General features: G+C 38.2%; 1 protein-coding gene across 4 annotated transcripts in view; it reads left to right on the plus strand.

Moving 5' to 3' along the window:
- Positions 1-27,207, plus strand: part of KIF13B (kinesin family member 13B) — a 196,471-nt gene that overhangs the window by 158,706 nt on the left and 10,558 nt on the right. For 2 of the 4 annotated variants that reach the window (XM_032332283.1, XM_032332284.1), the window contains exons 36-37: positions 3,029-3,140; positions 10,725-10,858. In XM_032332283.1, the coding sequence (XP_032188174.1) occupies positions 3,029-3,140; positions 10,725-10,858 (246 nt within the window). Of the gene's footprint in view, positions 1-3,028; positions 3,141-10,724; positions 10,859-16,383; positions 17,234-27,207 lie in introns of those variants that run through there. The other 2 variants (XM_032332285.1, XM_032332286.1) reach the window with 2 other exon arrangements.

A 27,207-nucleotide genomic window follows, 5' to 3' on the forward strand; every position in this document is an offset into this window, starting at 1 on the left:
CCTGAATACTGCAATTATTTAGTGTGTCACAGGTAAAGGCTGAAGCCAAATATGAGTCACTTCTTCATTATTTGCATTAGAAGCCACCTTTGGACCTGGAATGTTACTGGCATTTCTCTTTCTTTACCTCTTTGTCACTTCCCTGATCAAAAGCAAACTTTTTAAAAAAAATTTTTATTTTATTTATTTATATTTTTAATTTGGAAAACCCAAAGAATTTGTGTCTGGGAAGAGCAGTAATAGGAGAACTCTAGGTGTGTAAGGAAGACCAAAGCATGTTCTCAAGGCAACCGCCAGCCTCCCGTGTTTTCCCTTTTCCATTTTGTCTTTATCTACAATGCCAGCTACAAATAATTGCTATCTCGAATGGGGTTTTATTTCTTGGAATTCAGCCTGTTAGCACAAATAATCCCTAATAAGTATGAAGCTAGTTTAAGGCTCTAAAACAAAGCCAGAGTTTTCTCTCTTGTATCTCCTCATCTTGGCTGATTCTGAAGTTGGTTGACATGCAGAATGTTAGAAACAAGGCACAGATCTAGCTTTTCAGATTCCAGGCATATAGTTTATATTCCATACTCTTTCCACTTTGAGGACTGAACTCATAAGACAGCAGAAAGGTCCAGTGTTTGGCCATATCTTTTTTTATTCATTGTCCTGAGTTCATCTCCCTCTGAAGTACTTTTAACCGGATGTTTCCTCCCCACCCTCCCCCCAACATTTCAGTAAAGGGAAAATAACTCTGGAATAGCCAGTAAAATTTATTGAAAGATACTAATTGCCTTGTCCCCGAGGGCCAGTGTCTGTAGTTAGACACTGAACCACGGGTTTCTTTTTTGGCAAGAGAATGGACATGCACTACAAGAGACAATAAGTGAATGATTTCAATGAAATGTCTCCCCAGAGATCTGTGGGTATCAGAAGGAAGAGGAGGGAGCGTTGTACCCAGTTTGTCATCCAAATTTGTTGTTCCCTCTGAAGCAGAGTCTGTTCTTCCCCAGATCAATTTGAGACATTCTGTGTCCCTGTCTTTGATTGGCGAGACCTGGGAACAGTTAGTGTGTGAAATTCCTCAAGGTTAAGATGATGGTTAAGGTAGCATGGATGAAGTGAAATGTGTTTCCATTTTTCATCCTCCGCTGAGGCTAGTGGTCTGGCTAAGGCGTTATGTGTGTACTGTGTGCACCCTTTCAGATGTTCTCACTTGAGATATTTGAATATACGAGACAGTAAAAGTTATTGCTTCCATTCTGATTTGTTAGTAACATCGTGTGTGGGAGTGCCAGCTGGGAAATATTACCTGGGAAGCTAGTGGAGCCCCGAGTGTGCCTTGGGGAAGAGATGACACCTACGTTATTTGTCACTGGACCATTATACACCAAATGGCTGAGATGCCGACTCCAAATCAGCTACTTAGTTTCCCTAAGGGACAGAGTGCCACTGTGTGAGCTGCCAAACAAGAAAGAAAAATCGAAAATACAAAAATAAATTTATTTTCAAATTAAGTAAGTTGTCTTCAAAACAACCTTGCATGAGCTTAACACTGTAAACAAAGCATGAGGCTTTTCCTCCTCTGAGAAGCTCCAAAGAGTATTGACCTTAGTGTTCAGCTTCCTGATTGTGATGTCCCAGAGTACACAAAACTGTGGCTTTCCCAGACAGACAATTAAATTTAAATGCAAAAGACATAAGAAACATTAAAGTATGTAAATCAGTGTGTGATTCATAGTAACACAAATGCTCCTGCAGTGAAGTATTTCAGAGTTCATGGTTTCCCTAATCATCTCTTCATGGCTATTTTGTTTCCTGGCTTCCTAATGCTAAGACATCATACCATTTTTTTTTTTTTTTTTTTTAAATATCAAGTGCTGAGAGAGTTCCTAGGGAAAAGTGGTGTTCTCAGAGGTAAACAGGATCCAGATCACTTAAGATTTATTGATTTTATGATCAGTACTTAGGTTGCTGCTAAAAGCAGATAGGTTTTCCAATACATATCTGAAACTGTAGAGGGCATTCCACTCCATCCATCTTCAGGAGCAGGGAAGAGCTCGCTTTGCAGGCGATTACTAAGGAAAACTCGAACATTGTTAGGGTCACTCATCTGTGGAATACCAGCTTAAACTAATATAAAATACTATTATTTAACTCTGATGAGAAAGAAGCAGAGTGATTATCAAAGGATCAAAGGGGACTTAAAGCTTTTAGAGGACTTGTATCTCATCTCCATTACTGGGTTTTGTACTTGTAACATTTTATTGGGGTTTATTTCTTTGCCAGATGGTACTGATGTTAAGAGTGCTTTGATGATTATCCCCATTTTTGTGGTTTGCCACCCCATTCTGGATTGGTTTATCACCCAACTGGCATTGTTCTTGTATAATGCAGTGAAATCTCTTTAATGGGAATTTATAGAATAAGTTGAGAGTACAGTAAAACTTGTTAATCCAGAGACTTCCATTATTTGGAACTTGTGATTACTTGATTTGCACTTAACTGGAATTTCTCTTTAATATCTGTGGAAAATAAGAGCCTTGATAATATATTGTTCTAGAATTTTTACTTTCATGAATGGTATTGGAATGGATAGAAGGGTAGTCCCTGGAGAAGGGAGAAGAGACAGTCCACAGTATTAGGGTTGTTCCTCAGTTTGATTTGAGAATCTGAAGCGAGAGAGTGTCTTGAGGCAGAGGAGCAGAACGTAAGGAAGGATTTCAAAAGGAATGTCTTAACATATCCATATTTCATGGAAAGCAACATGATGTATAGAAAAGAATGTTAGGACAGAACTGAGGAGACTTCAAATTGTGAACTGGAGGGAATAGCCAAATGTGAGGTCTTATTAGTATTTGGGAAATTAACACCTGAAAGATGAAAAGTGTAAGAAGAAAGGTAGGTACTTAAACAGTCAAATCTCCCATGTCTTGCAAAGGGAATAAAACTTCAGTAATGTATAAAGTCTTTCTTAAATATTTTTAGGTCTTTCTGTTAACTGATTCATTTGAATAAAAACTACTGCTTTTGTCCTTAACAGGGCCGATGGGAGAGTCAACAGGATGTATCCCAAACTGCAGTCTCCAGAGGAATAGCTCCAGTTGCCCCATCCCTTCCTAACTGTCCCCCAAATAACCATCCTCCTGACCCAGGTAAGTTATATTTTCATTTGTCAGTCACTGTCAGGAAATTTGAGCGTCTTTCAGAAATAGTTCAAATCAGGATTTCCTACCACATAACTACTGACCTCCTAGTTAATGTCATCTGATATTTCCCTTTTTTGCCTTATCCTGTTGAGCTACATTGATTTGAATGTTGAGTTTATATTGCATCCTTCTGATAAATACCACTTGAACATGATGATATTTTATATACGCTTGATTCTATTTGCTAATATTTTGTAAAGGATTTTTTTTAAAGATTTTATCTATTTATTTGACAGAGATCACAAGTAGGCAGAGAGGCAGGCAGAGAGGGGAGGTGGGAAGCAGGCCCCCCGATGAGCAGAGAGCCCTATGGGGGGCTCCATCCCAGGACCCTGAGATCATGACCTGAGCTGAAGGCAGAGGCTTAACCCACTGAGCCACCCAGGTGTCCCTCGTAATGGATTTTTGTGTATGTGTTCTATGGTGAATATCTGCTTCTCTGTTATCATCATTTTTTGTTAGGTTTTGGTATCATGATTATGTCGGCCTCATGAAATGACTTGGGAAATATTTCCTTATCATCTTTTTTTCTGGAAGATTTTATATACTTAGTATTGCTTCTTCCTTAAATGTTTGACACAACTCACCAGTGGCACTGTCTGGGCCTAGAATTTTGTCTTTGGGAAACTTTTAAATTATGACTAATTTCTTTAATACAGATTTATTTAACTTCTTGTGTTTCCCTATGAGTCAGTTTTCATAAGTTATGCTTTCAGGGAATTTTCTGTTTCATTTAAATTTTAATGTTTGTTTCAGTAAATGTTACAATGTTTCCTATCACCCTTTTAATGTTTGTAGGATCTGTTGTGGTGTTCCTTCTTTTTATTTTTTTATTTTATTTATTTGTTTTTAAGAATTTTCTTTTCTTTTCTTTTTTTTTTTTTTAAAGATTTTATTTATTTTTTTAAGAGAGAGAGAAAACACAAGCTGGGGAGAGAGGCAGGGGGAGAGGGAGCCGTAGACTCCCTGTGGAGCAGGGAGCCGGATGCAGGGCTCCATCCCAGGACAGTAAGCAGATGCTTACTGACTGAGCCACCCAGGTGCCCTTCTTTTTATTTTTGACAATTTTTTCTTTCTGGTTTTCTTGACTTTTTTTTTTTTTTTTTTTTAGATTTTATTTATTTGACAAAGATTACAAGTAGACAGAGAGGCAGGCAGAGAGAGAGGAAGGGAAGCAGGCTGAGCAGAGATCCCAATGCGGGGCTCAATCCCAGGGCCCTGGGATCATGACCTGAGCCAAACAAAGGCAGAGGCTGTAACCCACTGAGCCACCCAGGCACCCCTTCTTGATTACTTTTGAGACTAGTTTTAGTTTTCTGTCTTCTCTCAGAACCAAATCTGGTTTCTTACTTTCTTTATTGTTTATTTTCTGTTTCACTGATTTCTATTTCTTTCTGCATTTCACAAATTTTGAAATGTGGTGCTGTCATTTTCATTCTATTCAGAATATTTTCTAATTTCCCTTTGATTTATTCTTTGACCTATAGGTTATTGGAGTAGCATGTTAATTCATTTTCATATGTCTGGGGGAACTTCTTTCTATTAATTGATTACTTATTTAATTTCATCACGATCTGAAAGACTCTTTAATATTTTAGTCTTTTGGGATGTTTTTGAGACTGTGTTCTATCTTGGTAAACATTCTATGTGTGCTTGAAAAGAAACTATTGTGTTTGGGGGCATAGTGTTCCGTATATATCAATTAGGTCAAGATGGTTGATAACCTTGTTCACATTTGTTCTTTAAATATTCTGTTCTACTGATTTTTTTTTCTATTTATTCTATCAGTCACTGAGACAGAGGACATTAAATCTCCAAATCTGATCATGAAAATTACCTATTTTTCCCTTGATAATCTGTTAGGTATATACATATTTAGGATTGATTTTTTTTTCCCAGTGTTTCTATCGTTATGACTGTCCCTTTGTATCTTTGGAATTCTCTTACTTTGAAATCTGTCTTACCTGATATTAATATAGCCACATCAACTGTCCTTTGCTTATTGTGTGAATGATGTATCTTCTTCTCAGTCTTTTAAATTTGGGCCTGTATTTTAAATTAAAATCATTTTAAATTAAAAATGATTGTCTTGTAGCCAGCATATGGTTAGGTCTAACTTTTTTCTTTTTATCTAGCCTGAACAAATTCTGCCTTTTAATTGGCATGTTTAGTTCTTTTATATCTAATATTATTATTGTTAGGTTTGCCTCATCGCTGCTGGTTTCTCTTTGGCCTTTCTATTTTGTTCCCCCACTATAACTTCTTTTTTGCTCTCTTTTGGGTTAAATGAAAACTGTTTTTTAGTATTTAATTTTATTTCCATTTCTGGGTTTTTGGCATTTTTGTATTTCTTTGTTAAAGTCTTTGCTCAAGGACTGTATGGATTCTTAACTTATCATAGTCTACTTAGAATTAATAATATATCACTTCCCACTGCACAAATATTAGAACCTTGTAAAGGTATAATTCCATTTGCCTGTTCCCAACCTCCCCTTATTTTGTTTTCTTATTGTTGTATCTTTTACAGTTATTATGAACCCATTTTACAATGTTACTCTTTTTGCTTTAAAATAGCCACTGTCCCCTGGGGCTAAAAATACATTATATGTTTATAAAAAAATTAAAAAATTAAAAAAATAGCCACTGTCATTAAAGGAAATTAAAGAGACTATAGATAATCTTTAATATTTTCTTCATATTTATTATTTCTGGCACTAGCTAGTCCTTCCTGAAGTTTCATATTTATCTGATATCATTTCTCTTTAGCCCAAATAATATTCTGCAGTATTTCTTATTGTGCAGTTGTCTTAGGAAAGAGTGCTCTCCCCTTTTTGGGATTATCTTTAATCACTTTTTTTGGTAGGATTTTTCCACTAGCAGCACTTAGAAATCTTACATTATCTTTTAGATTTCTTTTCTGCTGAGAATCAGTAATCTTTTGTGTCTCTTTTCCTTATATGTATTATGTGTCTGTTTACACTGTTACTTTGTTTGCTCTCACAGTTTTCTCTGTTTTTGTTGGACTATGATATACTTAGGTGTAGTTTTATTTGCTCTTATCTTGCTTGCATTTCATTGATATTCTTGGTTCTTTCTGTAAGTTGGAAGTTTTCTATAAATTTAGGAAATGTTCAGCTAGTATTTCATTAAATTATTCCCCCTGGCCATTTCTCTCTTTCTCCTCTTCTGAGAATCAAATTACACGCGTTAGATTGCTTACTATTACCCTACAGATCACAGAAGCTCTGATTTTTTTTAACTTTTATTTTTTATCTTATTCTTGTTTCTTCTGGTTGCATAATTTCTCCTGCCATTTCCAACCTTCTGTTAAGCATATCCAGAGAATATTTTATTTCAGTTACTATTCTTTTCAGCTCTAGAATTTCCACTTGCTGCTTCTTTTAAAGTTTTAATTTCTCTGTTGATATTCTCTACCTATACATTTGTTGAGATCAGATTTTTCTTTTCTTCCTTGGACCTGTGTATAAAAGCTGCTTTAAAGTCTTTATCTGCTGAATCCAGCTTCTGGGCCATCTCATGGTCTATTTCTCTTGCTGCTTTTTTCTTGACATGGGTCATATTTAATGAGTTTTGCCCATTGTATACCCCAGTCAAGATATACAAGATGTATATGACTCCAGTTTCTCTCCACAATCAGCCAATGTTCTGATTTCTATCCTTTCAGATTAGTTTTGCCTATTCTATAATTTCATACAAATGGAATCATACAGTATATAGTCTTTCTGTGTTTGGCTTCTTTTATTCATCATTTCTGTTTACATCTCCATACCACAGCATCCTTCAGTAATTTGCTTTTTATTCTTGAGAAATACTTCACTTTTATGGTTGGATTTATCATAATTTTTAATTAGTTCTTCTGTCTGGACATTTGGTTTGTTTTCAGTTTTTAGCTACTGTTAGTAAAGTTTGTTCTTGCATAAGTCATTTTGTGAACATTTCTCTTGAGTTAATACCTAGGAGTGAAATTACTGGCTCATAGAGTATGACCTTGTTTTAAAGTTATGTAAAAAAAAAAAAATTTTCTTTTTTTGAGAGAGAGAGCATGCATGTGTGCATGCCAGTTGCAGGGGGAGGGGCAGAGGGAGAGAGAGATAGAGTCTTAAGATGAGCATGGAGCTCAACATAAGGCTCCATCTCCCAACCCTGAGATTATGACCTGAGCCAAGATCATAGGTCGGAGGCTTAACCGACTAAGCCACCCAGGTTCCCCAGATTTGTTGTTTTAATAAAACATTGTGGGGTGCCTTGGTGGCTCAGTCAGTTTAAGAGTCTGAATCTTGGTTTTGGCTCAGGTCTTGATCTTGTGGTCACGGGATTGAGCCCGCAAAGGGCTCTATGCTTAGCTTGAAGTCTGCTTCAGATTTTCTCTCCCTCTCAATTTTCCTCTTTCTTTCTTAAATAAATAAATAAATAAAATCTTCAAAAAAAGAATTCATAATAGGGGCACTGGGGTGGTTCATTCAGTTAAGCACCTGACTCTTGATCTCAGCTTAGGTCTTGATCTCAGGGTTGTGAGTTCATGTCCCATGTTGGGCTATATACTGGGCTACTGAAAAAAAAATAATAATAAAATTAAATAATGTGCAATTAATGCTTACTTGGCTTACATATTTACTACTCTGCTTTGTTCATCATTGCTTCTTGCATCTCACTTTGTTCTTCTGAGTTTAATTTCTTTTTTGTGAATTACATCTTTTTTTAAAACAGTACATTTAACAATCATCTGTTAGTGACAGGCCCTTTCTTTTATGTTTTTTATTTTGTTCTAAGTTTGAAGAATCCTTTTACTATGGTATTTGTGGTATATTTCAAACATACAAGAGTAGAAAGAGTAGGGGCACCTGAGTGGCTCAGTTCATTAAGCGACTGCCTTCGGCTCAGGTCATGGGATCCCAGGATCGAGTCCCGCATCAGACACCCTGCTTGCAGGGAGTCTGCTTCTCCCTCTGACTTTCCCGCTCTTGGGGTCTCTCTCTCTCTCTCTCATTCTCTCCCTCTCAAATAAATAAATAAATAAAATCTTTAAAAAAAAAAAAAAAGTAGAAAGAATAACAAGATGTGCCCTTAGGTATCCCCTCCCTCCAGAATGATCAGTTCACCACCAGTCTGACTTATCTCTACTGCTGCTTCTCTGCACCCTTTCACGATTAATTTGAAGCAAATCTCAGATATCCTTTTATCTTTAAATATTTGTACATGTATCTCTAAAGCAGTACCCCCAATAACATTTCACTCTTAAGAAAATTTAAAAATAAGTCCCCAGTATCTAGTCAGTGTTTGTATTTCTCCAGTTGGAACAAAAATACTTTTTAGTTATTTTGAATGAAAATCCAAGTGTAAGGTTCATATATATTCTGATGAGTTGGTATGTGTCTTGAGTTAAAGTTTAATGTATATGTTCCTCTCCGCTCCCCCCATTCATTGTCTGTGGTGAAGAGACTGTCTTTGTACAGTAGACTTTGTGTGTTCTTACTTTGCTGGTTATATCCCCATGAGGTTTTTTAAACATGGTTCTCTGTCTACCATATTTCCTATGAATTGGTGGTTAACTCTATAATCTTGAACAGATTCAGGCCAGTTTGAAGGAGGTATTAGAGGTAGTTTTGTGTATTTACCAAAGGAGAAATATCATGTCTGATTGTCTCGCTTTGTGATATATGCTGCCTTTGATAGATTATTGGCTAGATCTTTAATTAGGGGTCATCTTCAGTGTAGAATGTTAATTTCTTGTATATAGAACTTTAGATTTTCCTTTTTTTTTTTTTCAGCATTTAGATGATTATATTCTTCTGGCTCTTTATTCATCTCAAACTTGTTTTCTGTTTGTTTTCTTTGTTTTGTTTTTCTCTTTCCTGTTTTTGCCTTCTTGTAAGTTAATTGACTCTTAAGTCAAGTTAAAACTCTGTTTTAACATATCTCTTAGCATTTATAGCTCTCTCTTTGCTTTATGTTTTTTTTTTAAGATTTTATTTTTTTTAATTTTTTATTTTTTTAAAGATTTTATTTATTTATTTGTCAGAGAGAGAGACAGGAAGCACAGGCAGACAGAGTGGCAGGCAGAGTCAGAGGGAGAAGCAGGCTCCCTGCGGAGCAAGGAGCCCGATGTGGGACTCGATCCCAGGACACTGGGATCATGACCAGCCGCTTAACCAACTGAGCCACCCAGGCGTCCCTAAGATTTTATTTATTTATTTGACAGACAGAGGTCACAAGCAGGCGGAGAGGCAGGCAGAGAGTTAGGAGAGGAAGCAGGCTCCCTGCGGAGCAGAGAGACCAACATGGGGCTCGATCCCAGGACCCTGGGACCATGACCTGAGCCAAAGTCAGAGGCTTAACCCCCTGAGCCACCCAGGCACCCCTGCTTTCTGTTTTTAATGATTGCTCTCATGATTATAAAATATCCTTACCTTTTCACAGTTTACTTAGATTTAATACTATAATACTTTATGTAAAATGTACAAACCTTGGAAGTGTATGGGTCCATGTATCAACTATATTACCAATGAACTTGGGAGACCTTTCAGGGGTTACTTTAGGGGTAGAGGTACACGAGTAGTTGTGTGTTTCTCTTCAGGCGGTATCATACACAGATTCCTCAAGTTGACTTGCTTGTTCTTTGTCAAGGGTTATGTGGATACAGTATTTTATCATTTATGAGTTAGACTACATTTTCCTAGAAATTTAGTTTTATTCACTAAGGGAAAGGAAATCTTATATCATGCATCATCTGCATGTCTGATCCCATCCTTTGGTAATTTAGAGCAGGTTTGTTTAGGGCATCAATCCCTGTCTTGTGAAAACAGCTGAAACATTACCCTCTTTCTAAAAGGTCCATTTCATTATCTTTATTCAGTAAGTAGATATGAAAAACTAAAATTGTAGAAGACATAGTCCCTGACTTCAAAGACTTTAAAGTCTAGATAGAGAGCTATACATGTGTGTTATTAGCTGTGTGATTTTTTTTTTAAGATTTTATTTATTTATTTGACAGAGAGAGATCACAAGTAGGCAGAGAGGCAGGTGGAGAGAGAGAGAGGAGGAAGCAGGCTCCCTGCTGAGCAGAGCGCCTGATGTGGGACTTGATCCCAGGACCCTGAGATCATGAGCTGAGCCGAAGGCAGAGGCTTAACCTACTGAGCCACCCAGGCACCCCAAGCTGTGTGATTTTAAAATGAAAAACCCCATCTCACTCTGGGGCAGAAGATAATATGTGAACCAGTTAGTGACAAGGACTGGGGTTGGATTACCCTTCAGATACTAACAGAAACACTGGATATTAGAATGTTTTAGAACTGCCCTAATTGCTGTTCTTTCATTGGAAAAAGGAAATAGCATTGTGTTTGAGGACAGCTATACTACTACTACATTTTTCTAACATTTTTTAAGGATACTTTTTAAGAATTTATATCATTAGATTTACTACAAGTAAAATTTGGCAAATTTATAGGAGAGAAAATGTCTACCTTGTTGTTTACATTTGATCTCTTTTCCTATCAATATTGTTGACAGGACTTAGTAGCCTAGCGGCCTCCTACTTGAATCCAGTAAAATCCTTTGTGCCACAGATGCCAAAGCTCTTGAAGTCTCTCTTCCCTGTCCGCGATGAGAAAAGGGGCAAACAGCCTTCTCCCCTTGCACATCAGGTAAAAGCATCAGGAAAGCAACAGTGAACATTTCTAATTCCTGGCGGAATGATACTCCGTGGTGCACTGACGCTGGCGGGAGAGGGGTAGCAGGGATGGGAGGCCTTAAAACTGGGCTTTTAGGCCTAGTAAAAGCTTGTGATTGTTTCTCCTCTACTCTCTTCTGAGGTAACAGAGCTGTTGAAACTTATTGACAGTCTCAATCCTTTTTGCTTTTAAAAAATGCCGAGTACACTGCTAATGTGATTTATGGTAATATTACTTAGAGCAACAATAGTAAAATTTATGAAGTGCACTTAGTGTTGTTTGTGTATTGCCAAACAGAAAATGTAATTCTATTTTTAATTCTTGATTTCATTTCATATTTCAAACAATTTTATATCATCACTGTCCTTCCCTCTCCACTTCTTTTTCCTCTGCTGTGGTTTACCCGTTCCTTCATTTAAAATATTAAAAGTGATCGCTTGTCTTTATTTCCCCCTTTTCTTAAAACTCTCTACCCAGACTTCAGAGAAGTTTTAGAGAAAAATCTTAAAGGGCTTTCCACATAATCAGGAAACTGCTCTTATGCAATGGTGAATGGGAAGCCTGTTAGAAATGTAATTTCCAGTCTTATATAGGTGTGAATTCAGCAGAAAATGATAAATGAGGATTTATTTATACTCCTTAAAAAACACATACAGTGCAAATGCTGTTGTTGAACTAGGTCTTTTGACATCAGCTTATCCACATTCACGTAAAGCATTCATAATTGCAGAAATGTGGTTGAGTCCTTGGCCAAGACCTTAATTATTTAAAGGATTTATCTGAGTTTGTGAATGCATATTCAGGGGTAGTGGTATTAGTTTTGTAAGGCTGCTCTACAGATAACATGATTTTTTAAATCTAGCATTATCTAAAAAATGTACTTAAGCAGACATGTACACATAACAGTATGAAACAAACAAACATGGCGATTTTGGATGTTTGAACTAAATTTAACTAAGCACATAAGGAGTGCTTGACAGTTACCAAAGAATCTATGACCACAAGACCTACAAGAAATAGCAAGTCTAATACTTGGTTGGGGTTTAGGCAAAAATGGTTTTTCCAAGGATTTGCTGTTGCGTATATTACTCTGTCTTAAACTTCCATGTCATTGTTTTGTAATGTATGATGCATGGGGACTCTGTCAGAATTTCCATGGTAGATTTTTAAGAAGGTAACTTTAAAAACAACAATAACAGCCTGACCTCATAACCCAGACCCCATCTGGGGTACCTTTATAACCTGTATTTATAAGTACCCAAGGGGACTCGAGCAAAATGTAAAGTTGGATAACGACCCTTTTTCAGTTGCTGTTTGGTGAAGACAGTGTTCTTGAAGTTAAAGGAAATTGGCGTGGCATCAGAAGTTATTGACTCAGACTGCTGTGGTTACAGTTAGTTTTTAAAAACTACTTTGAGTTTTTGATATGGCAGGTCAGATCACCTGCTACAATAAATTGTTTTTACTGTTTTGCCAGTAAATGATTGGTTCTTCTGGATATAGAGGAGGAACAATCACGTGTTAGAAAGAAATATAGTAATGGCAGATAACCGCATTTTGTAATATTCAGTTTAGGAAGGGCAATCTTGAGATAGTTTGAAGATCTCTTGTGCAATATTTTGTCCATTCGGTTTACTTTTTTCGAGCATATATGACCAAAGATACTTGAAAAAGTGGCCCTAGATATTTTATATTTTATAAATAAATAAAAATATAAATACAAAACTGGTTTTAATGAAGACACCCAGTGGTGGAACTAATGGTCCATTTGGTTTGTGAAACCCCCACTCCACTGAAGAGCCTTCCCTGAAGGTCACCAGGGACCTGCATCTTGCCTTCACCATTCCAGTGTCCTCTGACTTGACATCGTACTTGAATCACTTTCATCTCTAGGCGACATTTGCCTAGTCTCCTCCTGCTGACCGCTCAAATCCTTCTCACTTGCCTTTTCTGGGACTATTGATTCCATCAGGCTGCTAACATTCGGGTGCTCCAGAGCTCCATCCTGGGCCCTCTCTCTTGGGTCATCCCCTTTGGTTCCATGGCTTTAACTATTTCTGCATTGATAGTGTTCATATTTCTATCTCCAGTCCAGACTCTGCCCCTGAGCTCTGGCCTCATGCAGCTAAATCCCCATTAAGCTTTTCCACTTGTGAATCAATTAGGCATTTACATTTTACCCGTGCAGAACATTCCTGTTGGTTTCAGCTCATCAGTCTCTTTACCCCCAGCATACAAAATGCTTAAAAATATATGCCCTTTGGGCACCTTGCTGGCCCAGTCAGTTAGGCCTCTGCCTTCGGTTCAGATCATGATCTCAGAGTCCTTGGATCCAGTCCCTTATCAGGCTCCCTGCTCAGCAGGGATTCTGCTTCTCCCTCTCCCTTTGCCCCTCCCCTTGCTCGTGCTCTCTCTCAAATAAATAAATAAAATCTTTGAAAAAAACATACATGCCCATCTTAGTTTGTAGCGCAGCTATCTGCCCAGTTGCTCATACCTCATGGAGTCCACCGGTAAGATTCAAAGGTACCACTTCCAATCCAGTGACTCCCAGTTATCTCCATTTCTCCTTAGTCATTCGTCCCACTCTGGTCTATTGCCCAGATGATTACAGCAGCCTACATACAGGTCTGTCTGACACTTTTTGCCTTATAATGTCTTTTAATCACGAAGTAGCCAAAGTGCCCTTCCAAAGTCTTACTTCAGTTCATGGCTTGAAATCTTCAACTGCTTTGAATAAAATCTAAATTTCTTACTGTGCCTTATAGTGTTCTATATGATCTGGTCCTCTGACCTTTAATCTTTATGCCTTTTATTTCCTTTTTGTTCACAACACTAAGCCATGTTGGCCTTTTCCTTCCTTCCTTCCTTATTTGAGAGAGAGAGAGTGCGTAAGCATATGAGTAGGGGGCAGGGAGGGACAGAGGGAGGAGAAGCAGGCTCCCCATTGAGCAGGGAGCCCGATATGGGACTTAATCCCAGCACCCTGGGATTATGACCTGAGCTGAAAGCAGCTGATCAACCGACTGAGCCACCCAGATGCCCCTCTTTCTTTCTTACCTCATGAACACATGAAATTTGTTTTGGTCTGAAGAATGTTTTGTATTTGCCTTTCCTTCTGCTTGGAATACTGTTTCCCAGTGTCTTTGCATGGCTACCAGGTCTCTAGTAGGGTGGTCTGCTATTAGAATGGTTAAGATTGGCCACTCTAAGGAAGTACGTTTGCGTTTAGAGTGGCCTCAACCAGTTAACCTAAAACAACTGCTTCTATATCAGTACATTATTCCCATATTTAATCTTTTCAATTGGATATTATTGTTATATTTATATATTTACTGATTAGTTCCTCTCTAATATAACCAAGAATATAATCCTTGAAGGCAGGGACATGGTTGATATGAAATATCAATGATATGAAATGTGTATTGGTTGATCATCGACATATACTCAGATTATAATATTAGTTTGTCCATATCATTGTCATCCAGTGATATAAAGAACTATGTTCACAGTTTACAGGGGAGAGAATCAGACCTGAGTGGAGACTTGTGATATCAGGACAGAATTATGAACTTTCTTTCCTAGATTGATGGAAGTTCCACTAAAGAACTATTCCTAAATAGGGGGAAAACTTGTTTATCAGTAGGATTTAGTTGATCAAAGATGCTTATGTTCATCTCAGTTTTGTTGACTATCTCTGCTAAAGTTCTAAGAACAGTAAATTTTAATTTTAAATGACATTGTCAAATAGAGGTTCCTTTACTATGGGCCACTTTGTGCTTTAAGTTGTTGCCATCTGAATGGTGTTTCATCCTTGGAAAAAAAGCACTGTAATGCCAGCGGGATTTCAAAATAACAGCATAAGAACAGTGCTGTATTCGTTAGACTTTTTTAGTACCCCTAGCTTTTTAAAGTAGTTGTCTTTACTGTAATGCCATCCCATTCACTTGGAAATCAGATTTGATACCTAAAGTTGAGGGTCTTATTTTTTTTGACGCTCTGCCCTGCCTCTCTCTGTGGAACTCCCAAGTCCTCCAGGAAAAAGATCAGTTTATTTCCAACCAGTCTTTGCCTCAGAGTTTCCCCTGCTGTTACCCAGGAGTTAGAGGGAGCGTTTTGACCCAACATTTAAGAAGGAGATTTTCTAGACTTAACAGCTATAGCTTTGCCCACTGTATCTCAGATACTAAATAAATACCTCATCATTCTTTAGTTGTCTTGTCCAGGTCTTGCTTCAAGTGGGGAGCCCAGAAGTATTTCCAAGTCCGTGCTTGAAAATGGTACAATTCTCATCTTCCTCTTCTAAATAACATACTTCTACCAAAGTAGCACATGATTATACTTTTTTGTAAAGGCCATTATTAGCTTTTTGGGCCCCTGGTCAGTTAGTATGCCCTTTTTATTTCCTTGTTTGTTTAAATTCTTGGCAAAGCAGTTCATTTATTATTATGCTTTCTATAAAAATACTTAAATAAGGAACTGTAGATTGATTTCTAAAATTTTTCATCTTAGTTTTGTTTTAGTGCTCCTAGAATGTCAAGATATTTCTTGAGTAATTATTTTAAAAAATACATGTGTTCTAGCTATCATCTGCAAACTTTTCAAGGGCATAGTCTGTCTGCACTTGAGTCATAAACAAAATATTGAACATTGAACATTAGAAGGCCCGAGAGAGGACCCTGTCGCAGGCAATTCAAGATCACTGCTCAAGGCCCACGGTGACAGATCAGTGTTTCAGCTCTGCATGTTCAGTAACTGCCACCCCCAGCCCACATTTCTTCCTCTTTCTATCAAAGAGATCATGGGAGACATTGTTAGATACATTATGGAAATAAAGGGACACCCTGCCTGTGGCCTTTGTGTCACCAGTCTTGGAAGCCTATAACACATTCATGCTGACCAGCATTCCTAGACCCCTCCGTTTACCGCCTGGCTTTGCCGTAGCTCCTTGTGAGGTGTCTAATGCTGTGACTTAACCAGTAGCCTACAGAGATACGCAGGTGCTGTGAAGCTTGCTCTCTCTTTTTGATTGTGTTTCATTTGCTGCTAGTGCTTGGTTAGTGCACTCATTTCATTCATTAAATAACCAATACCAGATTAAAAAACTGTGTTATAGAGTAACATCAAAGACAGAACCCAGAAAAAATAGAAATCAGTGCAATGCCTAAAAGGGATTTGGATCATTCTACAGTAAGGGAAAGAATAAATATGATATTAATAATGCATAAAACTTAGAGATAACAAATAGATAGTAACCTTGCTGAAGACATATAATGTATGATTGACAGAAAACAAAAATAAGAACCCAAAAATGGTTTGAAAATCAACAGATACAGTACATGATAACCAAATAGACCATGAATGATAGCACATTCTTTTCTTTCTACTCTGCCCCCAACTTAATCTTTTTATCATTTGTAAAGCTGTTTCTCTCCATTTCCCACCAAACTATGATGAATGATATTAAAACTTCTTCCTCTTTTATATTTCTGTCTCAGTTCAGTTTGGAGGCCTAAGGTCCTTCTGTGAAATAGTCACAATAACGAAGAAACCCCCACGGACTCGCTGAACACCGCCCTTGGCGTCACTAGACCACACTTAGATTACTGCACTTGGTTCTGGATATGTTTCTACGGGAAATCCATTGACCCATTGGATTTATTTCAGGGGATAACGTCAGAAATGATTTATGAGGAAGGATTAGAGGAGTTATTTATAGCCAACCAAACAATGACTAAGAGAGCTGACTGTATAAGCATTCAAGGGATGGCAGCACCAAGGCGGGGAGAACCGTGTAAGGGCGGCTGGCTACGGCAGGGGGTGGAAGGCGTGTAGAATGACAGAGATGAAATTAACAAAGAGAATGGTAGCAGCTGTGAATAAGTAGGATGATTTAGAGATAGCAGGGTGCTCTCTTAAAAACAAAACAAAACACTGGTATTTCTGTCACTTCTGTTTTTAAAAAATAAGATTTTGAGAATGTAAAAATAGTCCTGGGATAGGTCCTGTTCCTAGCACTCATTGCTATGTTTTCACTGTTAGATAGAAGAGAGGCAGAAGTTGTATAATGAGGGAAGGATTATTCTCAAAAAAGTGCTTTTAATCAGTGTGTCCTTGACATTTTCAAACAAGAGTGTTCGATACCCTCCCTCATGGAGAGATACAAACATATAACCATGGTGAGACTCTAACGAAGAGATGAATGTTTATTAACTTGTTCTTTGGAGTCAGCAGGTTTTCAGATCAAGCTGCTGTTATTTTTTGGCATTCTATTTCAATATTTGGAAAGATCTCTGTGGATCTTTCCTTGTAGGGTAGAAGTTAGCAGTTTATTCTTAAGATTTAAAAACAAAGATTCTTATATTTTACAAAATGTTTTGGTTTGAACATATTCATAAAGATTTATGTTTCTCATTTTTATGGAGATTTGTTTTTGTTTGTAATCAATTTCTGAATTCCAGAAATGCAAAGATACTGCACTGAAAGAGGTGGCAGCTGACAAAATTGCTGTCTTTGACCTTCTGATGCAAGTTTAGTAACTAATCTGGAAAATAATGAACTGCAATTAATGAAATCTGTACTCATATTCAAGTGTGTTTCTCAGACAGCACATAAAATAATTGAAAGAACTTCCTGCTCTCTAATTAGTTAGATTGAATTAATTTGGCATAATAGCTTTTTTCATGTATCTAGAAGTTTGTGTTCAGATGAAGCTATTTATGTACTTTAAACTTTGGGACTCCAGATGGTGTCTTTGGTTATCTGGAGAATTAAAGAGTTAATACTCAGATTTAATTTCCGCCATCGAAAGCACAGTCATATGTCTGGCTTATCTTTGTTGTACGGCTGTCCCTCTTTAGTGTCCTGCACTTCGCTTGGGATTGTCTTGTCAACCACAGGGATATTTCTCTCCATTTTCAATACTGCTTCCACTGTGGAGGAAGGACAAAGCCTTGAGGGGAGAGAGCAGCACCTTGCACATCTCAAATGCTGATTGAAAAGATGCCTGTGTAGTCGGTGATTCCATCTTTCATGCCAGCGATCCTTCCATATTATAAAATGGAGAAAAAACACACCAACTACTAGTTCTTCCCTTGTGCACAAGATTCTATTGTACGGCTGCTCAGACTTGGACTCCCTTGATAAAACGAAGCATATAAATGCTTATCCTTGTGTCATCATCACCAAGGATTCGTCACCATAACTAACAAAATAAGAAAAAAGGGTTTATGTCTTGTCTTCCAGCCTTCAGTGTTAATGTTTGGGTTCCTTAAAGAGTATGGATATGACCATTTCCCCCCTGTAATTTAGTAAGGAGCACACGTAATAAATATATTTGGATATGTTATGCTACATTCACTTGTTCCTGAGTTAACAAAGGCAAATTTGCACAGGCCTTCTGGCGTACAGACTTAAAAAATTTTTTTTTTCAATTCAAGGCACATGATTTCCATTCATTTGTTTTAGGATGAATTCTTAGGTACTTTTACTACTGTTAGTTTTCCAAAATCATGTTTTGCCATCTCTCTTTGTCCCAGAAATGTATGGATACTGTGTTGACAGATACTGATTGACAAGGTTCTCTTCACAATAAGGTATGGTCTTGATCTGAAAAATAACAAAAATGAGACTTTCTGAGGCAGTGCAGAAGTTGATTGAAGAGACCTTAGTCTGCTGGTCATTTTTTTCAGAAAATGTCATTGTATGCTTTTGTATGAGGCTCTAGATGAGATATTGGCCAAATTGTTTTTGTTAAGTGCCATATAGTATTATTTTAGTATAGCCATATAATAGTATTATTTTAGGCTTTGCAGGCCTGTCAAAACTAACCATAGACAATACGTAATAGTAAATGAGTATGGATATGTTTTAAGAAAATTTTAAATTTATAACCCCCAAATTTGAATTTCATAGAATTTTTTCATGTCACAAGGTATTCTTTTAGTATTTTGAAAATGCAAAAACCATTCTTAGCTTACCTGGTATACCAAACAGGTAACAGTCTAGATCTAGGCCCTATTTTATTTTATTTATTTTTAAAGATTTTATCCATCTATATGACAGAAAGAGAGAGCACAAGCAGGGGGAGCAGCAGACAGAGGGAGAGGGAGAAAGCAGCCTTCCCGCTGAGCAGGGAGCCTGATGCAGGGCTCAGTCCCAGGACCCTGGGATCATGACCTGAGCCAAAGGCAGATGCTTAACCAACTGAGTCACCAGGTGCCCCAGGCCCTATTTAAAAAAAAAAAAAAAAAAGTTTTTTAAGAGAGAATGCACAGGTTGGGGGTGAGTGGCGAGAGGGAGAGAGAGAGACTCCCAAGCAGACCTCATGCTCAGCACTGAGCCTGACATGGGGCTCAATCTCAGGACCCTGAGATCATGACCCGAGCCAAAACCAAGGCTTGGATTGAGTCACTCAGGTACCCCTAAAATTTTTAAGATTAGCAAATATTCTGGCTTTTAAGTAAATATCCTTTGTCTTTAATAGATATTTGAAAAACTAATAACTATTACTTTGAATGAAGTGAAATTATAGCCTTTAAAAAAAAATGTTAAGTTTTTTGGGGGCAGCTGGGTGGCTCAGTCTGTTAAGCATCTCCCTTTGGCTTAGGTCATGATCTCAAGGTCCTGGGATCGAGCCCAGAGTTGGGCTTCCTGCTCCATGGGGAGTCTGCTTTTCTCTCCCTCCACTTTCGAATAAGTAAATAAAATATTAAAAATAAAATAACATAAAAATAAGGATTTTTTTTAAAGATTTTATTAATTTACTTAGGAAGGAGCAAGCAAGGGGGAGAGAGGGCATGAGTGTGGTGGAAGGGAAGATCAGAGGAAGAGGAAGAAGCAGACTCCCCACCAAGCAGGGAACCTGATGTAGGGCTCCATCCCAGGATCCCAGGATCGTGACCTGAGCTGAAGGCAGACACTTAACCAACTGAATCACCCAGACACCCCATAAATTTTTTTCACATAAATATTTAAGTAGCTGTTAACAATTATCATGTGGAAGTTTAAAAAGTAAACTAGATTCTATAAAAATAAACTGTATCTTTTCTGAGAACTCCAGAAATACTAGTATTTGAAATTTTCTATACATACTACCTCAAATAAGTTGAATTTATTTATATTCATATAAATAAATAAATAAATATTTATTTATTTATTTAAATAAATATAAATATTTATAATAATATTTGTAACAAATAAATATATAATATATTTACATTATATATTTATATAAATAAATAAATATTTATAATAAATATTTATAATAAATAAATATATTTATTATAAATAAATACATTTATTATATATTATATTATATTATATTTATTATATTATAATATATTATTATATTATATTATATTTATTATTTAATTATATATTATATTTTTATTTTTATTATATTATATTATATTATATTTTTATTTTTATTTTATTATATTATATATTATTATTTAATTATATATTATATTATATTATATTTATTATATTATAATATATTATTATATTATATTATATTATATTTATTATTTAATTATATATTAATTATATTATATATAATATATGTTAATTATATATTAATTATTATATAATTAATATAGTAAATATATTATGAATAAATATAAATATATTTATATTTACTTATAATATATTTACTATATTAATTATATAATAATTAATATAAAATATATTTGTATATATTTATATATATATAAATAATATAGTGAAGTTAATCTGTTTTGATGGTCTTATTCACTTTTATCCACTGATTAGATAGTTTACTTGTTGACTGAAGAAATATGCCTTTCAGGTTTTTTTAATAATTAGGTTCTTCATTTGAAAGAAAATGGCCATAGAAAATGGCCAAAGGAAAGCCATATCCTTGAATGGCTTTGGGGCTGATAAATACAAGGAGAATCTTTCAATGTATATTTTGTATCAGATATAATTGTTGATTATTTAAGTTGGGCTTTTATAGTAAACCAAGCTAGAAATATCTTGGAAGACACCAATGGCTCCAGTGATGGGGAAGAGCATGCTATTTTACAAATGTGCTGAGTGCTTACTGTGTGCCAGGCATTTTATATGCATTAGCTCAACAGTGGTGCTGAGTTAGATCAGTGCCGTCCAATAGAAATTTGTGAGTCATACGCGATGTTTTAAATTTTCTGGTAGGCACATTTAAAAAAAGTGAAATAGGTCAAATTGATTTTAGTAATATAGTTTACTTAATATAGTCATAATGTTGTCATTTCAATCTGTAATCAAAAAATTACTGAGTTATTTCCTTCTTTTTTTTTTTCCTGTGAAATTCTTTTTTTTTTTTTAAGATTTTATTTATTTATTTGACAGACAGAGATCACAGGTAGGCAGAGAGGCAGGCAGAGAGAGAAAGGGGGAAGCAGGCTCCCCACTGAGCAGAGAGCCTGATGCGAGGCTTGATCCCAGGACCCTGAGATCATGACCTGAGCTGAAGGCAGAGGCTTAGCCCACTGAGCCCCCTGTGAAATTCTTGAAATCAGGTGTGTAGTTTATATTTCTAGCACATTTCAGTTCGGATGCTAAATTTTTGTCAGAAATCCTTGATCTGCCTTTGGCAGTTGAAAAAAAATAGATCCCTGTGCCCAAGGTGTTCCAAACATACTTAAAGGCACTTTAATTTTTAAATTTACATATTATTCAGTAAAATTAAGTAAAATTAAAAGTTTACTTCCTCAGTCACACTAGCTTCATTTCGAGTGCTAAGTAGCTACGTGGGTCTGGTGGCCACCACATTGGACAGCACAGAGTTAGAAGGTGACTCTAGATACTCTGACATTGAGGAAAATGAGATTCAGGTAGATAAAGCACCTCATCTAAGGTTACAGAGCATACTGAATGGCATGAGATGAACATTCAAGAAGTAAAGTTGAATGAACAGTTGTGATATTAAGAGATTGATTTCACTGGATCCGATTAAAAATATTACCAGTGGGGGCACCTGGGAGGCTCAGTGGGTTAAAGCCTCTGCCTTCAGCTCAGGTCATGTTCCCAGGGTCCTGGGATCCAGCCCCACATTGGGCTCTCTGCTCAGCAGGGAGCCTGCCTCCTCCTCTCTCTCTGCCTGCCTCTCTGCCTACTTGTGATCTCTGTCTGTCAAATAAATAAATAAAATCTTTAAAAAAATATTACCAGTGGTTATATATATAGAATGAATGAATCTAAAGTATTTGAAGGAGGGACTTGTCAAGACATGAAAATACACTGAGTAGGACCTATATGTGTTTTATTTCTTGCCCATTCCTTTCTAAAAATAATTATCTGTGGGGGTACCTGGGTGGCTCACTGGGTTGAGCATCTGACTTAAGGTGGGTCACAATCTTGGGGTCCTGGGCCTCAGCCCAGGTTGGGCTTCTTGCTTGGTGGAAAGTCTGCTTCCCATCACACTGTACTCTTCTTATGCTTCTTCCCCTGCTTGACCTCTTTCTATCTCAAATAAATAAAATATTTTAAGAAAAATTATCTATGGGGACGCCTGGGTGGCTCAGTTGGTTGGACGACTGCCTTCGGCTCAGGTCATGATCCTGGAGTCCCGGGATCGAGTCCCGCATCGGACTCCCAGCTCCATGGGGAGTCTGCTTCTCTCTCTGACCTTCTCCTCGTTCATGCTCTCTCTCACTGTCTCTCTCTCAAGTAAATAAATAAAATCTTTAAAAAAAAAAAAAAAAAAAAAAAAAAAAAAAAAGAAAAATTATCTATGGGCAATGAAGAATCATTGACTTTTTTTTTTTTTTTTTTTTTTTGTATTTTAGAAAGCTCTTGTGACTGCAGTTTGGAGGGTAGATTTGAAGAGGATAAAACCAAAAGAATCTATTCAAGTGTATATAAAAACCTCATGAGGCATTGTAATATTGGGCAGAAAAATTCTCACCTTCCCATGCCTGCATTGATACTTTGATGTCACCGATCAAAAGGGGCATGTGCCAGGTAGTGTAAAAGTGTGTCTGGTAGGGACCAGCTGGTGGCCACCTGTCATCCTCTTGGATGGCTTTGCTTAGCGAATGCACGTGGGCTGGATTACCACCTTCCAGATGTGCAGCCCCTGAGGTGATCAGGTCTACACGAACGACTGATGGGTTGGGTAGAATGCTGAGTTACTCATTTAAAATAAGACATATAATTGCCAGGCAGGTGGACAAAAGTGCTGGTGTTGTCACAGCTCACACAGTCTTCACCAGATCACCCTGGAAAGCCAGAGTGTAAATCCTGAGACTGCTCCGTGAATGGGGACCACCTGCGGGAAGCAGATCCTGCAGGCGGCTGACGTGTCTGTCTTTGGACCAGCGTGGGTGCTTCCTTCAGCTTTCCTCCTGTGACATCACAGTGCCCCTTCTTGCAGCCCAACCACTCTACCTCTGATTAACATAACCTTTAGAAAGTACGTTTATATTAAGTTATTGCTGAGTCTTGATCTTTAGGTAATTGTACATGTCTGTTTTCGTCCATTGTTTATTACTTTTTTTTTTTAAAGATTTATTTATTTGTTTGACAGAGAGAGAGTGAGAGAGGGAATACAAGTAGGGGGGTGGGGAGGGAAAATCAGACTTCTTGCCGAGCAGAGAGCCTGATGTGGGGCTCAATCCCAGGACCCCGGGATCATGACTTGAGCCGGAGGCAGACGCTGAACTGGCTGAGCCACCCAGGTGGCCCTGTCGATTGTTTATTACTTTTATCAGTACATATTTGGAGATTAGAAAGTATTTTGTTTATATGCGCTCGGTCAGATTGGTTTTATTATATTTTTCTCACTTCAGCAGCATGAAAACCAAAGGTTGTCTACTGGTTATTTATAGCAAAGGTAAATCGTACATCTCATATTCTTGTGCTTGGTTAGAATTTTTAAGAAAGGGGGAACTGCCTAGCTGTCTCAGTTGATAGAATGTGTGACTCTTGATCTCGGGGTTGTAAGTTTGAGCCCCACATTGGGTGTAGAGATTACTTTAAAAAAAAAAAATCTTAAAAAAAAATCTTGAGGATCATACTTGCTTAGGAACTATTGGAAGATGACATTTGAGGGTATATCAAACTCAGTGTAAGGGGTGATAATTAGGAAACATTCATTTTTCAAACAAGAAAGAATGCATCAGAAAATTCAGTGTTTTGGACTGCAGTGATTATTTTTTGCTTTAAAATATTTATTCTCCCTTCTACCCACCCCAGTGCCCAAATTTCAGAATGTCTATTCTTTTATTTTTTATTTTAAGATTTCATTTATTTATTTGCCAGAGAGGGAGAGGGAGAGAAAGAGAGAGAGAGAGGGAAAACACAAGCAGGGGGCATGGCAGGCAGAGGAAGGAGCAGGCTCCCCGCTCTGAGCAAGGAGCCTGATACCGGACTCCATCCCAGGATCCCAGGGTCATGACCTGAGCTGAAGGCAGACACTTAACTAACTAAGACACCCAGGTGTCCCAAGAATGTCTGTTCTTTTTCTAAATTCTCTGTAAATGGAAAATTTGGCCTTTGTCATGTCACTTAAGTAATTAGCTTGTTCATTTACGTATGCATTTATTCAACATGAACAAACATGAAGTTACTCTTTTCTGTACGGGAATACAGAGATGAATGAGCCATAATCCCTACCCTTCAGAGAGCTAAATAGGGTGACATTACAGATGCCGTAATATGTGTATGTCTGGGACTGGCGTGGTGAAGGCATTTTCGGGAAGAGGAGATCGTGCCTGAGCTGAGACTGATGCGCACTGGCGCTTACCAGGTAGCCCCGACTCCCTAGGGAAAAGGAAGGGCTCGAGGAAGGCTCCAGACAAGCAGTGTGGTCAGTTCAGAGTGGGGTTAGCACCACAAGCGAGGCACGAGTGCAGCCTCACAGGGAGGTGAGGGTCTTTACATGTTGCCAAGGTGTTAAAACTCTATGCTTTGAGGCAGAGGGGTCCCCCAGTAACTCAGATGCCTGGTTGAAATTCTGAGCTGATCTGCCCTGATTTCTTCATTCATGTGGCATGTGAAAACCAGAGTTAAAAAATGGTGGGTTGTGATAAAGATGTGACCCTCATCTTTTCCCTTAAATACTTTTGAGCAGCTCTCTTGCTTGGAACCCACTCATCTGCTAAGCTTCAGTGATGCTCAGTGGACAGCGCGACTGCACGTTCAGCTGGTGCTTTTCAGTCTCTGTGACTGGCTCACTGGGCAGCCTGAATGCATGTAACCACTGGGTGAATGTCTGTGAGCCTTGGTGTCTGTAGTGCGAGATGTAGATGATTATACTTCTATCCACTTGCCTCTTGGGACTTCTCCTTAATATTTATAGCTGCAAAAGACTTCGCAGTCATTTTTATTAATAGTTGCCAGATGTGTCGTAAGGATTAATGAACTTATGATCTGAAATGTTTTGAGCTCCTGGAATAGGAGGCAACTGCCTGCACCAGGGATGTGTAAAAGAGCATTAAAATGCAAACAATACACATTTGGAAATTTGAGCTCTTAGGTGTGAAGGACAAATGGCACACTTGAGATTTCAGTACACTTTGTAGGTATTTTTGGTATCCTTAATGAAGCTCCTGAATTCATCACAGGCCATTGCCCAACATACAAGGCTGGGTCCCCGCACCCTTGCACACGGGCCCACACACAGGCGCACACGTGCATGGACATGGGTTCTGCTAACACCACCATGACCCTTCTCCCTGTCATCCACCCTTCCTGGGCATCATCTTTGACTGTTTCTACAGCCTCCCCAGCCAGTTGTTTCCAGGTGTTCTGTAGTCTACCTCATAGCTCTAACTTTTCACTTCCTTTTCCTCTTTCCATCCAGGTTCAGGCTCTCAGTAGCTCTCCAGCAAACCCATGATGCAACTTCTTCATTGATCTCTCCAAGTTTTGTATCTACCCTATTTAAGGGTTAATCTTCTCCAAGCATAGCTCTTAGCACCAGTCATTCATTTACCTTTCATAGCTGGACTGCGGGTGAAAATCAACCATAAGCTCACAAGACCTCCTGCACGTGGCCCTAACCTGCTTCCCTCTGCCCCGTGCAGGTCACTCTAGATCATTCTCTCTTCCCCGAGATGTCCTGGCAGATTGAGTAGCTTTTCTGGGGGCAGAGGTGGCTGTAGAGGGAACACATCAGGCACAAAGAGCACCATGCCTTTGCCTTGTCGTTCTTCATGTTGGAAGTATCCCTCTGCCCTGGGAAAGGCTGCTCAGTCTTCAAGGCCTGTCTCAAAGTCAGATCACCCCCGGGAGGATATTCTAGGCCTGTTTCATTTATCATCCCTTCCTCTGAATCTTCTTTGCGTTTGAAGCTTTCATTCTAGTATCTTTCGTTTTCCTTGATGTTTTGGTTATTTGCATACATGTCCTTGCTGGTCTGCTGAGAGCAAAGCCTGTGACATTGTAATCCTTGCGTTCTTCCCAGCACCTGTTGCAATGCCTTGTACGCTGGGAGACCTAAGTCTTTGTTGAACTGAATTTGTACAGTGAATCAGAGTCCCGGTTATTTCCTTCATGTAGGACAGCGTTATGGAAAAATTTGAAATACATCAAAGTAGAGAGACGATGACAGTGAATCCCTGTGTGCTTATCACCTAGTTTCAGTAAAAATCAATACAGAACTGGTCTTGTATGCCAGTACCCTGCCCCCTTTAGCCTGCACCTTTCAGAGTCCTTGGTTGGAGAAGAATCCACCTGAGGCTCACTTGGCCAGAGCTGGCCTTTGGCAGCTGCCACCACCTGTTCCCACGGAGGGAGCCGCCCAGAGCTTCTAGCATGGGAGCCAGAGAAGGAGGTGTGCTGTGAGTACCTGACTTTGCTCAGGACCCATTCAGACCCAGTCCCCTTTTCTTTGCGACACTGGGTTTAGCCATTTCAGGTTTATCATCAGTCAGTGTCCTGATTCTCCCTTCCTCTGAGTGGTGGGCTCGGGGTGGGCCATTGAGAGCGACTGGTGGTGCAGGGAAACCTGTGAGGGAGACCTGAGGTCTTAGTGTGATGGCCCAGAACCATGATGTGGGGCTCTGGGAGCCTGGAAGCCCATGGATTCACTGATGCCACAGTGTCACAAGCCTATCCCTTCACTCATGGCAGCAGATATTTTTTTTTAAGCACTGACTGGAGTTTTCTAATTCTCCTGAGTCCTGGGGGAAAGTGTTAGGTTATGTTTCCATGCTCTGTTCAGGAGGGCAAGAGTCCTCTCATCTTAGAAGAGGCTCCTTTTTAGGTGGTTACATTCCACTCTTGGTGGGATTTTATGTGTTTATGCTTTAAAGTGGAATGTTTCACCCCAATCTGGTCTGTTTTAGAGACGATCTAACTCAAGAATGTAAGTATTT

Source organism: Mustela erminea, chromosome 2, assembly GCF_009829155.1.
Source record: "Mustela erminea isolate mMusErm1 chromosome 2, mMusErm1.Pri, whole genome shotgun sequence".
In the NCBI taxonomy this organism is placed as follows: domain Eukaryota; kingdom Metazoa; phylum Chordata; class Mammalia; order Carnivora; family Mustelidae; genus Mustela; species Mustela erminea.